The 13,801-nt window shown below is 38.5% G+C and overlaps 1 protein-coding gene across 3 annotated transcripts in view; it reads left to right on the plus strand.

Annotated features, from left to right (window-relative positions):
• Positions 1–13,801, plus strand: part of SASS6 (SAS-6 centriolar assembly protein) — a 63,531-nt gene that overhangs the window by 6,385 nt on the left and 43,345 nt on the right. For all 3 annotated transcript variants that reach the window (XM_021090148.1, XM_021090149.1, XM_021090150.1), the window contains exons 2-4: positions 10,541–10,601; positions 12,151–12,230; positions 13,486–13,590. In XM_021090148.1, the coding sequence (XP_020945807.1) occupies positions 10,541–10,601; positions 12,151–12,230; positions 13,486–13,590 (246 nt within the window). The remainder of the gene's footprint in view (positions 1–10,540; positions 10,602–12,150; positions 12,231–13,485; positions 13,591–13,801) is intronic.

Consider the following 13,801-nt stretch of genomic DNA (forward strand, 5'->3'; position numbering starts at 1 on the left):
TCCCACTTGATCATGATGTACAATCCTTTTAATGTATTGTTGGATTCAGTTTGCTAGGATTTTGTTGAGGATTTTTGCACCTATGTTCATCAGTGAAATTGGCCTGTAGTTTTCTTTTTTTATGGTATCTTTGTCTGGTTTTGGTATCAGGGTGATCGTGGCCTCATAGAGTGAGTCTGGGAGTGCCTCTTCATCTGTGATTTTTTGGAATAGTTTCAGAAGGATAGGTGTTAGCTCTTCTCTAGATGTTTGATAGAATTTGCCTGTGAAGCCATCTGGTCCTGGACTTTTCTTTGTTGGAAGTTTTTTAATCACAGTTTCAATTTCAGTCATTGTGATAGATCTGTTTGTCTTGTCTTTTTTTTTTTTTCTTTTTCATTTAAAAATTTTTTTTTTCTTTTTGAGGAGTGTGCACATATTCCATAATTATTTTTAATTACAAAAATAATAAAAACTCTCTTAATGAAGCAAATCTTGTTAGAAACTAATTAAGAAAACTTGGTAGAATTCAAATTGGAAACAGTTTGAATTGACAATTCTGAGTGCATAGTGGTAAGAAACTATCTATCATACAGTAATTACAGAACACTTTAAATTTTACCCTTCAGCTATATCTTCATAGCTCTTTTATAATTGTAGGTAACTAGCTAGTTAACTAATTCCAAAGCAAAAATATTCATCACTGTATATAATTTTGTTTTCATGTTCGATAATATCTAGTGATTGGTTTGCATGGTTTAGGAAGAATGCCTGTTCTTTAAATTTTTTTTTTTTTACAAAATTACATATAATTAAACAGAATTACATTCACACAGATTATTATATCATGGATCTTAAGAAACATATTAAGCGACTCCCTTTGGAGAAGTGGAATGGAAAATATGCTGAGACAAATAGGAAATTTATTCTATACTTTATCCCAATTTTATGGCTTTCATCTTTACTACTAGTTTTATCTATTACATTTCAATTTTTCTTTAAAAATTAGCATTATATTAAATTGTTATATTATGCAACTAAAATTTATAAAGAAGAAAGCCTTATATACCATTAAATATTTTATATAGTATAGTAAAAAGAATAACAACTGGTAAGCATAACAAAAATAATACACCCTCTGAAAATAAGTAAAATATAAAATGCATAAATTGGTTAAAAAACAGTGTAACTATATAAATATGTCCTCTCATTGATTCTTTAATAAAGGCATTACACCGTTCTAGGTAATGTGATAAACAAGACATTATAGACTTTACATTGTACCATGGAAAGAAATGGTTATTAATAATACAATTGTAGACCTATATTATTTAATTGTACAGTTGTATTATTTAATTATGATTATCATAAATTCTTTGATGGATAGGAAATCAGAATCAGATGTAGGAAGACTTCAGCATTGCAAGAATGATGTCAAATGACCCCCTTCATGGTGGATTATGCACTTATTGACTATGAGATATATTTCTTCTTCAGAGATTCCTTGTTTGTGTATCAATTGTAGATTTTTGGTTTGCAGGTATACTGAAGTTTTGATATGAGTCTATATTTATACGAGATTGTTTTAAGTTGTTCTCTTAATTGCAAGTTCATCTCCAGTATCCTGCATTTGTACCCTCCTCTTCTCATGATTTCTGATTTTGGTGGTATAATCGTGCATGGATGATTTCGTATCTTTACTGTATATATACCTTTACTGGTGAGCCTTGTCATTTGTGGAATTTTTGTTTCCTGTTGCTGTCTTTTTTCTGCCTAGAGAAGTTCCTTTAGTATTTGTTGTAAGGCTAGTTTAGTGTTGTTGAATTCTCTCAACTTTTGCTTATCTGTGAAGGTTTTGATTTCTCCTTCAAATCTGAATGAGAGCCTTGCTGGGTAAAGTAATCTTGGTTGGAGGTTTTTCCTTTCATCACGTTAAGTATATCATGCCACTCCCTTCTGGCCTGCAGAGTTTCTGCTGAAAAATCTGCCAATACCCTTATTGGGGTTCCCTTGTATATTACTGGTTTCTTTTCCCTGGTTGCTTTCAGTATTCTCTCTGTCTTTTAATTTTGGTCAGTTTGACTATTATGTGTCTCGGTGTGTTCCTCCTTGGGATTATTTTATATGGTACTCATTGTGCCTCCTGGATTTGAGTGAGTGGTTCCTTTCCCATGTTAGGGACATTTTCGGCTATTACCTCTTGAAATATTTTTTCTGTCCCCTTCTCTCTCTCTTCTCCTTCTGGCACCCCTATAATACGGATGTTGGTGCATTTAACATTGTCCCAGAGTTCTCTGAGACTCTCTTCATTTGTTTTCAATCTTTTTTCTCTTTTCTGTTCCACATCTGTGATTTCTTCTAATCTGTCCTCCACCTCGCTTATTCGTTGTTCTGCCTCCTGTATTCTGCTGTTAGCTGTTTCTAGTGAGTTTTTTATTTCAGTTATTGTATTTTGCATCTCTTCTTGTTTAAGTTTTATATCTAGTATCTCTTTGGTCAGTGTTTCCTGTAAGTTATCCATCTTTGCCTCCAGTTTATTCCCAATGTCTTGCATCAATCATCTTCAGCATTGACAGCCTAAAGTCTTTCCTGGAGGCTGAGAATCTCCTCACTGCTTAGCTGATTTTCTGGGGTTTTTCCTTTCTCCCTCATCTGAGTTATAGTTCTCTGTCTTTTCAATTTTATAGGTTTTTGGTGTGGTGACCTTTTTCCAGATAAAAGGGTTGTAGCCTCTCTTACTTTTGGTGTCTGCCCCCCTTGTGGCTGAAGTCTGTATGGGGGCTTGCTGTAGGCTTCCTGATGGGAGGGGCTGATGCCTGCCCACTGGTAGGTGGAGCTGATTCTAATCCCTCTGTTGGGTGGGGTTTAGTCTCTGGATGAGATTAGAGGCAGCTGTGTGCCTGAGGGGTCTTTAGGTAGCCTGTTTACTGAGGGGTGGGGCTGTGATCCCACCTGGATTGTTGTTTGCCCTGGGGCTTCTCAGCACTGACTGACGGGGTGGGGCCAGATTTTCCCATAATGGCCACCTTCAGAGAAAGGCAGCTGGAGAATATTCCGGAGAGTTTTGCCTTCAGTGTCCCTCCCTCGAAGCAAGCCACATTCGCCCCTGTTTTCCCAGGATGTCCTCCAAGAACTGCAGTCAGGTTTGACCCAGATTCCCATGGAGACTTTGCTTTGCCCTGGGATCCAGTGCACGTGAAAATCCGTGTGCACCTTTTAAGAGTGGGGTCTCCATTTCCTCCAGTCCTGTGGAGCTCCTGTGCACAAGCCCCATTGGCCTTCAATGTCAGATGCTCCAGAGGCTCTTTCTCCCAGTGCTGGATCCCCACACGTGAGGGTTTGATGTGGGGCTCAGAACTCTCACTCCTGTAGGTGTGTCTTTCTCTGTGAACCAGTTAGTTTTCAGTCTGTGGAGCTTCCCACCCTGGAGGTATGGGGTTGTTTATATCGTGAAATCGCCCCTCCTACCTCTTGATGTGGCCTCCTCTTGTTCTTCTGGAGTAGGGTATCATTTTTAAGGTTTCTGGTCCATTTGGGTGGGAATTGGTCAGTCTTTAGTTGTGAATTTTGTTGTTTTTAGGAGAGAAGTTGAGCTCCAGTCCTTCTATTCCATCATCTTAATCCTCTTTCCCTGGTCTGTTTGTCTTTTCTATTTCATGTTGGTTTAGTCTTGGAAGGTTGTACTTTTCTAAGAGTTTGTCCATTTCTTCTAGGTTGTCCATTTTATTGGCATATGGTTGCATGTAGTCGTCTCTTATGATCCTTTGTGTTTCTCTCATGTCCATTGTAACTTCTCCTTTTTCATTTCTAATTTTATTGATTTGAGTCCTCTCTCTTTTTCTTGAATAGTCTGTCTAAGGGTTTATCAATTTTGTTGATCTTTTCAAAGAACCAGCTTTTCATTTGTTTCATTGATCTTTTCTGAGGTTTTCTTCGTTTCTATTTCATTGATTTCTGCTCTGACCTTTATGATTTCTTTCCTTCTGCTAACTTTAGGTCTTGTCTGTTCTTCTCTCTCGAGCTGCTCTAGATGTAAAGTTAGGTTGTTTATTTGAGCTTTTTCTTGTTTCCTGAGGTGGGCTTGTATTGCTATAAATGGTCCTCTTAGGACGGCTTTTGCTGCATCCCATAGGTTTTGGAGTGTCATATCTTTGTTGTCATTTGGTTCTAGGTATTGTTCAATATCCTCTTTGATTTCTTCAGTGATCCATTGGTTGTTAAGTAGCATGTTGTTTAGTCTTCATGTGTTTGTGTTTTGCAGTTTTTTTCTTGTTGTTGATTTCCAGTCATATAGCATTGTGGTTGGAAAAGATGCTTGATATGATTTCAGTTTTCTTAAAAGCTACTGAGGCTTGATTTGTGGCCCAGAATGTGATCAGTCCTAGAGAATGTTCTGTGTGCACTTGAGAAGAATGTGTATTCTTTTTGCTTTTGGATGGAATGTCCTTTAAATATCTATTAAGTCCATCTGGTCTAATGCTTCATTCAGGGCTTGTGTTTTCTTATTGATTTTCTGCCTGGATGATGTGTCCATTGCTGTTAAGTGGGGTGTTAAAAGTCCCCCAGTATTACTGTGTTATTGTCGATTTGTGCTTTTAAGGTTATTAGCAGTTGCCTCATATTGTGGTGAACCTATGGTGGGTGGGTAGACATTTAAAATTGTCATAACTGCTTATTGATCTTTTGATCATTATATAGTGACCTTCCTTGTCCTTAAAATATTCTTCATTTTAAAGTCTATTTTGTGTGATATAAGTACTGCTACTCCAGCTTTCTTTTGATTCCCGTTTGCATGGAATATTTTCTTTCATCCTCTGGCTTTCAATTTGTGTGGGTCTGTTGAAGACAGCATATATATGGGTCTTGTTTTTGTTTCCAATCAGCCAGTCTCTGTCTTTTGGTTGGGACATTTAGTCCATCAACATTTAAGACAGTTATTGATGTGTATGTTCTTATTGCCATTTTATTAATTGTTTTGAATTTGTTTTTGTCACTCTTTTTTCTTCCTTTCTTCTCTTGTTCTCACCTCTTGTCCTTTGATGACAACACTATTTTTAGTGTTGTATTTGAGTTGCTTTTCTTTATTTGTGTATTAATTATAGATTTTTTTGGTGTGCAGTTATTCTGAAGTTTTGATATGAGTCTATATATATATAAGAGATTGTTTTAAGTTGTTGGTCTCTCTCTCTTTTTTTTTTTTTTTTTTATTATTTTCCCACTGTACAGCAAGGGGGTCAGGTCATCCTTAGATGTATACATTGCAGTTACAGTTTTTTCCCCCACCCTTTCTTCTGTTGCGACATAAGTATCTAGACATAGTTCTCAATGCTATTCAGCAGGATCTCCTTATAAATCTATTCTAGGTTGTGTCTGATAAGCCCAAGCTCCCGATCCCTCCCACTCCCTCCCCCTCCCATCAGGCAACCACAAGTCTCTTCTCCAAGTCCATGATTTTCTTTTCTGAGGAGATGTTCATTTGTGCTGGATATTAGATTCCAGTTATAAGTGATATCATATGGTATTTGTCTTTGTCTTTCTGGCTCATTTCACTCAGTATGAGATTCTCTAGTTCCATCCATGTTGCTGCAGTGTTGGTCTCTTAATAGCAAATTTATCTCCAGTGTCCTGCATTTGTACCCTCCTCACGATTTCTGATTTTGGTGGCATAATTATGCATGGATGATTTTGTATCTTTATATATACTTTTACTGGTGAGTCTTGTCATTTGTGGAATTTTTGTTTCTAGTTGTGGCCTTTTCTGCCTAGAGAAGGTCCTTTAGTATTTTTTGTAAAGCTGGTTTTGTGGTGCTGAATTCTCTCAACTTTTGCTTATCTGTGAAGGTTTTGATTTCTCCTTCAAATCTGAATGAGAGCCTTGCTGGGTAAAGTAATCTTGGTTGGAGGTTTTTCCTTTCATCACGTTAAGTATATCATGCCACTCCCTTCTGGCCTGCAGAGTTTCTGCTGAAAAATCTGCCAATACCCTTATTGGGGTTCCCTTGTATGTTGCTGGTTTCTTTTCCCTAGTTGCTTTCAGTATTCTCTCTTTGTCTTTAATTTTGGTCAGTTTGATTAATATGTGTCTCGGTGTGTTCCTCCTTGGGTTTATTTTATATGGTACTCATTGTGCTTCCTGGATTTGAGTGAGTGGTTCCCTTCCCATGTTAGGGACATTTTCGGCTATTACCTCTTGAAATATTTTTTCTGTCCCCTTCTCTCTCTCTTTTCCTTCTGGCACCCCTATAATACAGATGTTGCTGCATTTAACATTGTCCAAGAGTTCTCTGAGACTCTCTTCATTTGTTTTCAATCTTTTTTCTCTTTTCTGTTCTGCATCCGTAATTTCCACTAATCTGTCCTCCACCTTGCTTATTTGTTCTTCTGCCTCCTGTATTCTGCTGTTGATTGCTTCTAGTGAATTTTTTATTTCAGTTATTGTATTTTGCATCTCTTCTTGTTTTTTTGGTTTTTTTTTTTTTTTTTTCTTTTTGCCATTTCTTGGGCCACTTCCGTGGCATATGGAGGTTCCCAGGCTAGGGGTCCAATCAGAGCTGTAGCTACTGGCCTACACCACAGCCACAGCAACGTGGGATCTGAGCCACGTCTGCAACCTACACCACAGCTCAGGGCAATGCCAGATCCTTAACCCACTGAGCAAGGCCAGGGATCGAACCCCAACCTCACAGTTCCTAGTCAGATTCATTAACCACTGAGCCATGAATGGATCTCCTCCCTGCATCTCTTCTTGTTTAAGTTTTGTATTTTGCATCTCTTTGCTCAGCATTTCCTGTAAATTATCCATCTTTGCCTCCAGTTTATTTCCAATGTCTTGCATCACCTTCAGCATCAGTGATCTAAAGTCTTTTTCTTAGAGGCTGTTGATGTGGCCTCCTCTTTGTCTTCTGGAGTGGGATATCATTTTGAAAGTTTCCAGTCCATTTGGTTGAAGATTGCTCAGTATTTGGTTGTAAATTTTGTTGTTTTTAGGAGAGAAGTTGAGCTCCAGTCCTTCTATTCCACCATCTTAATCCCATCTCCTTGGGAAGTAGTTTTCATCTGTGGGCCTTGACTCCTCTTTTTTCTCCAAACTTCAAATGTTCTTAATCTAGGCTTTTGGAATATAGGCAACAATATCATTAATATGATTGGGGAATTATCATAATAATACAACTCTTACAGTATTATGTAAAAACATTAAGTGGATGCTTCTTGTATTTCTTTTTACAAACTTATCAAATATGAAACACTTTATAAGTGGGTGTAAGTATAAAAAGTGGGTTATCAACCACAGTGTCATACCACTGCGGCAGTGAAGTTTGAAAAAACTTCTAAGATTGAGAACCAAACAGAATGACATTGTAGAGTTGAAAAGGCCTTCACAAACCTACCTCAATCCACTTCTTTTTCTCTCTCTCTCTTTTTTTTTTTTTCCCCTGGGCTGCACCCTCAGCATGTGGAAGTTCCCAGGCTAGGGGTCAAATCAGAGCTATAGCTGCCAGCCTAGGCCACAGCCACTGGAATGTGGGATCCAAGCCATGTCTGCGACCTACACCACAGGTCATGGCAGTGCTGGATTCTTATCTCACTGAACGAGGCTAGGAATTGAACCCACTTCCTCATAAATCCTAGTCTGGTTCGTTACCACTGAGCCATGATGGAACCTCTCTGACTTATTTTTCAAGTTAGGGAATTGAAGGTTTTTTTTCTTCCAAGAACACTTAAGTGGATTTGGAGTAAGAGTTTAAATCTGTTTCACATGTATTGCTTATTGTTTTTGGTTTTGGTTTTTTTGTTTGTTTGTTTTTTGTCTTTTGGGCCTCATCCATGGCACATGAAGGTTCCCAGGCTAGGATCTAATTGGAGCTGTAGCTGCTCGCCTACACCACAGCCACAGCAACGCCAGATCCAGGCCTCTTCTGTGAACCTGCACCACAGCTCACAGCAACGCCAGATCCCTAACCTGCTGAGCGAGGCCAGGGATCAAACCTGCAACCTCATGGTTCCTAGTCGGATTCATTTTTGCTGCGCTAAGATGGGAACTCCTGCTTTATTGATTTTTGTTGTTTTTGTTGTTTTTTTTTTTGGTCATTTTGCTTTTTCTAGGGCCACACCTGCAGCACATGGAGGTTCCCAGGCTAGGGGTTGAAACAGAGCTGTAGCCACTGGCCTACGCCAGAGCCACAGCAACACGGGATCTGAGCTGCGTCTGCAACCTACACCACAGCTCACAGCAATGCCAGATCTTTAACCCACTGAGCGAGGCCAGGGATCGAACCCGCAACCTCATGGTTCCTAGTCAGATTTGTTAACCACTGAGCCACGACAAGAACTCCTGCTTTATTGATTTTGTTTGTCTTTTTGTTGGTTTGTTTTTGGCCAAGCCAATGACATGTGGAAGTTTCCTGCCTGGGCATTGAAGCTGTGCCACAGCAGCGTCCCAAGCTGCTGCAGTAACAGTACTAGATCCTTAACCCACTGCACTAAAGGGAACTCCCTCACATTTATTGCTTTAAATGCTAGAATAATACAAACAAAACACTCCCTTGTTTTAATGGCAATTCTTTCTATCTTTGTGGTGTTTTTTAGTGTTGCTTGTTCTTTTTTTAGATAATAGACGATTTATGGTAATCTCATCTTATGAACTAAGATTTAACATCCAATCATATGTTCAATAAGAAATTTAATTAAAATGATATGTATTAAATCGCTATAAATTACATGCCAGCATAAAAAAATCTAAACAGTTGAACTAGTCTTAGTTAACTTTTACCAAGTTTTTCCCATCAACACTTGGTTACCGTGTCTATATTTCTATAGTAGATAAGTATTAGAATGTGGGAAAAGTTTAAAACATCTTTAAAAGAATAACCCAAGGAATTTCCTTGTGGCTCAGTGGATTAAGGATCTGGTACTGTTACTACTGTGGCGCAGGTTCTGTCCCTGGCCCCAGAACTTCTGCATGCCACAGGCATGGCCAAAAAGAAAAAAAAAAGAATAACTGAAAATAGAGGGAGGAGGGAGTAGTAGTAGTAGGAGTTTAGGGTTAGTAGATACAAACTGTTACATTTAGAATGGATAAGCCATGATGTTTTCCTGTATAGCACAGGGAACTATATCCAGTCTCTTGGGATAGACCATGATGGAAGATAATATAAGAAATGTATGTATATGTATGACCAGGTCACTTTGCCGTACAAGAAGGAATTGCCACAACATTGTACATCAACTATAATTTTTAAAAAGTGTAAAAAAAATTAGGAAGCAGGAGAAAAATGAACAAATTCAGTTTGTTAACTTTCTTTGCACATCAGGGAAAGACCATTATTATTTAATTGTAGCAGAATAATTTGAGAACCACTTGGGCAGAAATTTTTTTTCACCATTTTCCACTTTATTTCTTGAATTATTTAAATACTTTTGCCCAATTCGATTGATGTTTATGAGCACCTATTCAATATTGAATTTTATAAGATGCAATATAGAAAGTGTAAAGCTATTTTTTTTTTTTTTTTGCCTTTACAGTTAGAGTTGCTGCAGGATTAGATAGATGGTAATAAACTTGTTGACGATACTTCCATGGATATATTGCATGGAGATTCTGTTGAGCAGATGTAGTTTGTGAATCTGAAAAACAGTTTTTTTGTGTATGTGTTAGGGAAGGAAATAGTATCTTATTTCACTGGTTATGAACATTTCAAAGTATTCTAATATTGCCTCACATTTAAAGTTTTCCAAATGAAATCTCCCATAAATCAATTTGAGTTTTTGAATTGATAGTTTTGTTTTTTTTTTTTTTTTGTCTTTTCTAGGGCCACTCCTTTGGCATGTGGAGGTTCCCAGGCTAGGGGTGTAATTGGAGCTGTAGCCGCCAGCCTATGCCACAGGCACAGCAACACCAGATCCGAGCCGGGTCTGCAACCTACACCACAGCTCACGGCAACGCTGGATCATCAGCCCACTGAGCAAGGCTAGGGATCGAACCCACAACCTCATGGTTCCTAATCAGATTCGTTAACCACTGCGCCACGTTGGGAACTCCGTGAATTGATAGTTTTTAAATGTGAAAAGTTGTTATAAAACTGATGGCGTGTCTTTCGATAGATGGTATTTGAGAATCAGGACAGAAAGGTTGAATAATAGGCTATGATGGACATGCGACATTGTTTATCTCATTTAATCCTCACAACAACCTCTTTTTATTTATTTATTTTTTATTTTTGGGGCTACATGTGTGGCACATGGAAGTTCCTGGCTAGGAGTCAAATCAGAGCTGTACCTGCTGGCCCATACCACAGCCATAGCAATGCCAGATCTGAGCTCCGTCTGCAACCTCTTTTTACAAGAAAGAAAAAGCCTCAGGTTAAAAACCTGATTATTTATCTGTGGAAAAGCAGAAACTTAAACTTCAAATCCAACGTGCTTTCCAAACATCTCTTCACAAGTTAGGGAAGACCTGTGGAAGATTTTGTGGCTTAAGATGCAAAAGGTGACCTGTGCAAATAATCGTGATAATTCATTTCATGTGAATGTTTCTGATAGTTGGGTGTATCTTTTCATACAGGAGAGTGAGTATCAGAGTGAGCATTGAACTACAATCAGTATCTAATCCAGTTCACAGAAAGGTTAGTATTTATTTTGCAATAAATTTTTTTTTGGAATAGGGTAATTTCTGAACATAATTATTTTTGTTCTTTCAGAATGTGAGATCTTTTGTTACATCATCTTTTTAATTTTGGGCTGTATCGTAACTTGCACATCTAGGTGGGGTAGAATCTACTAAGACAACAGCTGAGATGAGAGATTATTATACCATATGTTTCTAAAGCATGCAGGATTTGGGGATTGGACAATAGTCTCCTTTGGTTTGCCCAATGCATTTTTTAAGTTGCTAGGATATATACTGCTACCCTGTAGAATTGGGGTTTCATGTAAATGTGAGAACAGAATGAATTGAGGCATTGTAGGGAGATGTTCTTGAATGTTTTTGCCTTTTGAAGAGAGGCATTTAGAGCATCAGTGTAATCTGATTTAAAAGTATAAATCATTAACAGAGATGTGGATATAGAATAGAGGGCTAAGTAATACAGTAGCTCTTCACTGTCATTGCTTTCCTTAAACATATTCAAGGACCTGGTAGTACTAGTAACAGCTTCAGTTTTTTATAGCATCTTGGGGTGGATTTCAAGAAATGCTTAAATAGAAGCTGCTTTAAGAACAGAGCCTTCTAAGGCAGAGCAAGTACCTAGATTGTTAATTTTCCATAGTAAAGATTATATATTATACTTCTTACATGTTATTCCTTATGCCTGCTGTGCCTCTTCATTTTCTAGCTCTGTTTGTAAGTGGTTTAGCAGTTCCTCAGTAGCCACAAGTAGATTTTATTTCAAAGTAGAAATTTATTCTTAACCTGAATGCTTCTTTATTAGTCTTCCATCTTCTTGCTCTTCCTGTTTTCCTTATTCCAATGTTTCCTGACATACGTATTTTCTGTGTACCTTGTCAACTTTAGCTGCTGTGATGGTCTGCCATATGGTACATTTAACTAATTTAATTACCTGAAAAGTGGTTTTTATGAACGTGAAAACAGATGGGGTTCCACATCAGCAGCCACCTGGAGTGGGAGGGAATAGGCTCTTAGGAATAAGCCCTGGTAGCCTGTCACCTGATACCCCTGTCCTCTGCCTGAGAGACAAATGCTCCTTTCTTATCTAGGGGGGATGATTGTTGTTTCTGCTGATGTATTGGTCACTTTGGAAATACCAGTTAACTCGAAGGAAACTGAAAGTATAATTGAGTATGATATGATCAGTGGTTAAAGAATATTTTTGTCATGGAATCATAGTGCAGCAAGGGTTGGGTCTGAACTTTCCTAAGCCTCTCATAGAATGATATTCCTCAATTCCACCTCCTAGCATTTAATTAACTTTTATAGACTTCTTCCTTTCCCACCCTCCACTCCATATGGCTCTCAAGGAGCAGTATGTCTATCAGCCCTTAAGATATTAAGTCTCCAAAAAGCCGGTGAGAGTCCAGCAGCACCAGAAAACAAAGCCATTTGAACTACAGCAGTGTTGCATTGATGTTACTGCGTGATTTCACATCCAAGAAGGAAGGTGTTACTCTAAAAGCCAAATCTACTTTTACACTGAAAAATAACAATCTTTCTTTTAGGATTTAGTTATCCGTCTGACTGATGATACTGACCCATTTTTTCTGTATAACCTTGTTATATCTGAGGAAGATTTTCAGAGGTAAGTCTATTTATGAAAAATAAAAACCAGAAAATGGTTTTATATTTAAGAATAAGTAAGTTTTTAATGTTTTATGAATTATTGGTACTGTTCTCTTTGAAACACATATCTGTTAAGAACATTTAGGTATTTTGGGAGCCCTGGACCATTTATACTGTGATTACTCAGGCTGTTTTTGAAAATAAATATTTCATAGATCATCAGCATTCTGCTTATAACACTCAGAAATTTGCAATTTGAGCTAGATTTTTCACCTTTTATCTCCCATTGAATAAACTATATATTTTTTTTTTTTTTTTTTTTTTTGTCTTTTGTCTTTGTTGTTGTTGTTGTTGCTATCTCTTGGGCCGCTCCCGCGGCATATGGAGGTTCCCAGGCTAGGGGTTGAATCGGAGCTGTAGCCACCGGCCTACGCCAGAGCCACAGCAACGCGGGATCCGAGCCGCATCTGCAACCTACACCACAGCTCACGGCAACGCCGGATCGTTAACCCACTGAGCAAGGGCAGGGACCGAACCCGCAACCTCATGGTTCCTAGTCGGATTCGTTAACCACTGCGCCACGACGGGAACTCCCTATTTTTTGATTTTTTAATTTTTAATTTTTTTTCTTTTTAGGGCCACACCTGAAGCATATAGAGGTTCCCAGGCTAGGGATCAAATTGGAGCTACAGCTGCCAGCATGCGCCACACACACCAGATCTGAGTCAGGTCTGTGACGAACACCACAACTCATGGCAATGCTGGATCCTTAACCCACTGAGCCAGGCCAGGGATGGAACCCGTGTCCTCATGGATCCTAGTCGGGTTCGTTAACTGCTGAGCCACGACAGGAACGCATAAATAAACTATAAAAATCAAAGTTTCCTGGAGTTCCCGTCATGGCGCAGTGGTTGACGAATCCGACTAGGAACCATGAGGTTGCGGGTTTGATCCCTGCCCTTGCTCAGTGGGTTAACAATCCCGTGTTGCCGTGAGCTGTGGTGTAGGTCGCAGATGTGGCTCAGATCCCTTGTTGCTGTGGCTCTGGCATAGGCTGGCAGCTACAGCTCCGATTAGACCCCTAGCCTGGGAACCTCCATATGCCGCGGGAGCGGCCCAAGAAATGGCAAAAAGACAAAAAAAAAAAATCAAAGTTTCCTTAGTTCTTGATTATAATGGGTATTCAGTAAATAAATAGTCTTTCAGGGTGTTATTTATGATCGTTTAGTAATTAAAATTCTAAAAAATAAATCTCTTTCCTGTCTTCTGAATAGTTTAAAATTCCAGCAAGGTCTTCTGATAGACTTCTTAGCTTTCCCACAGAAATTCATAGATCTCCTTCAGCAGTGTACCCAAGAACACGCCAAAGAAATTCCAAGGTAAGTCTCTGGAGAGCACTATATCATTACGCTTCCCTCAAGACAAACTCTTTTTTTGTAGGAAAAGTTGATGGCAAAATATTTCCCAAGTACTATAAGTACCCTTGTCTATTTTTAAAGCTGTGGTGAGAGCTTCATAAATTTCAGATTTATAAAATCAGAAATATTTATCCCTTCATTTTCATATCTTAACTGTTAAAGTTAGCTGAAA

Source organism: Sus scrofa, chromosome 4 (assembly GCF_000003025.6).
Source record: "Sus scrofa isolate TJ Tabasco breed Duroc chromosome 4, Sscrofa11.1, whole genome shotgun sequence".
Lineage (NCBI taxonomy): Eukaryota > Metazoa > Chordata > Mammalia > Artiodactyla > Suidae > Sus > Sus scrofa.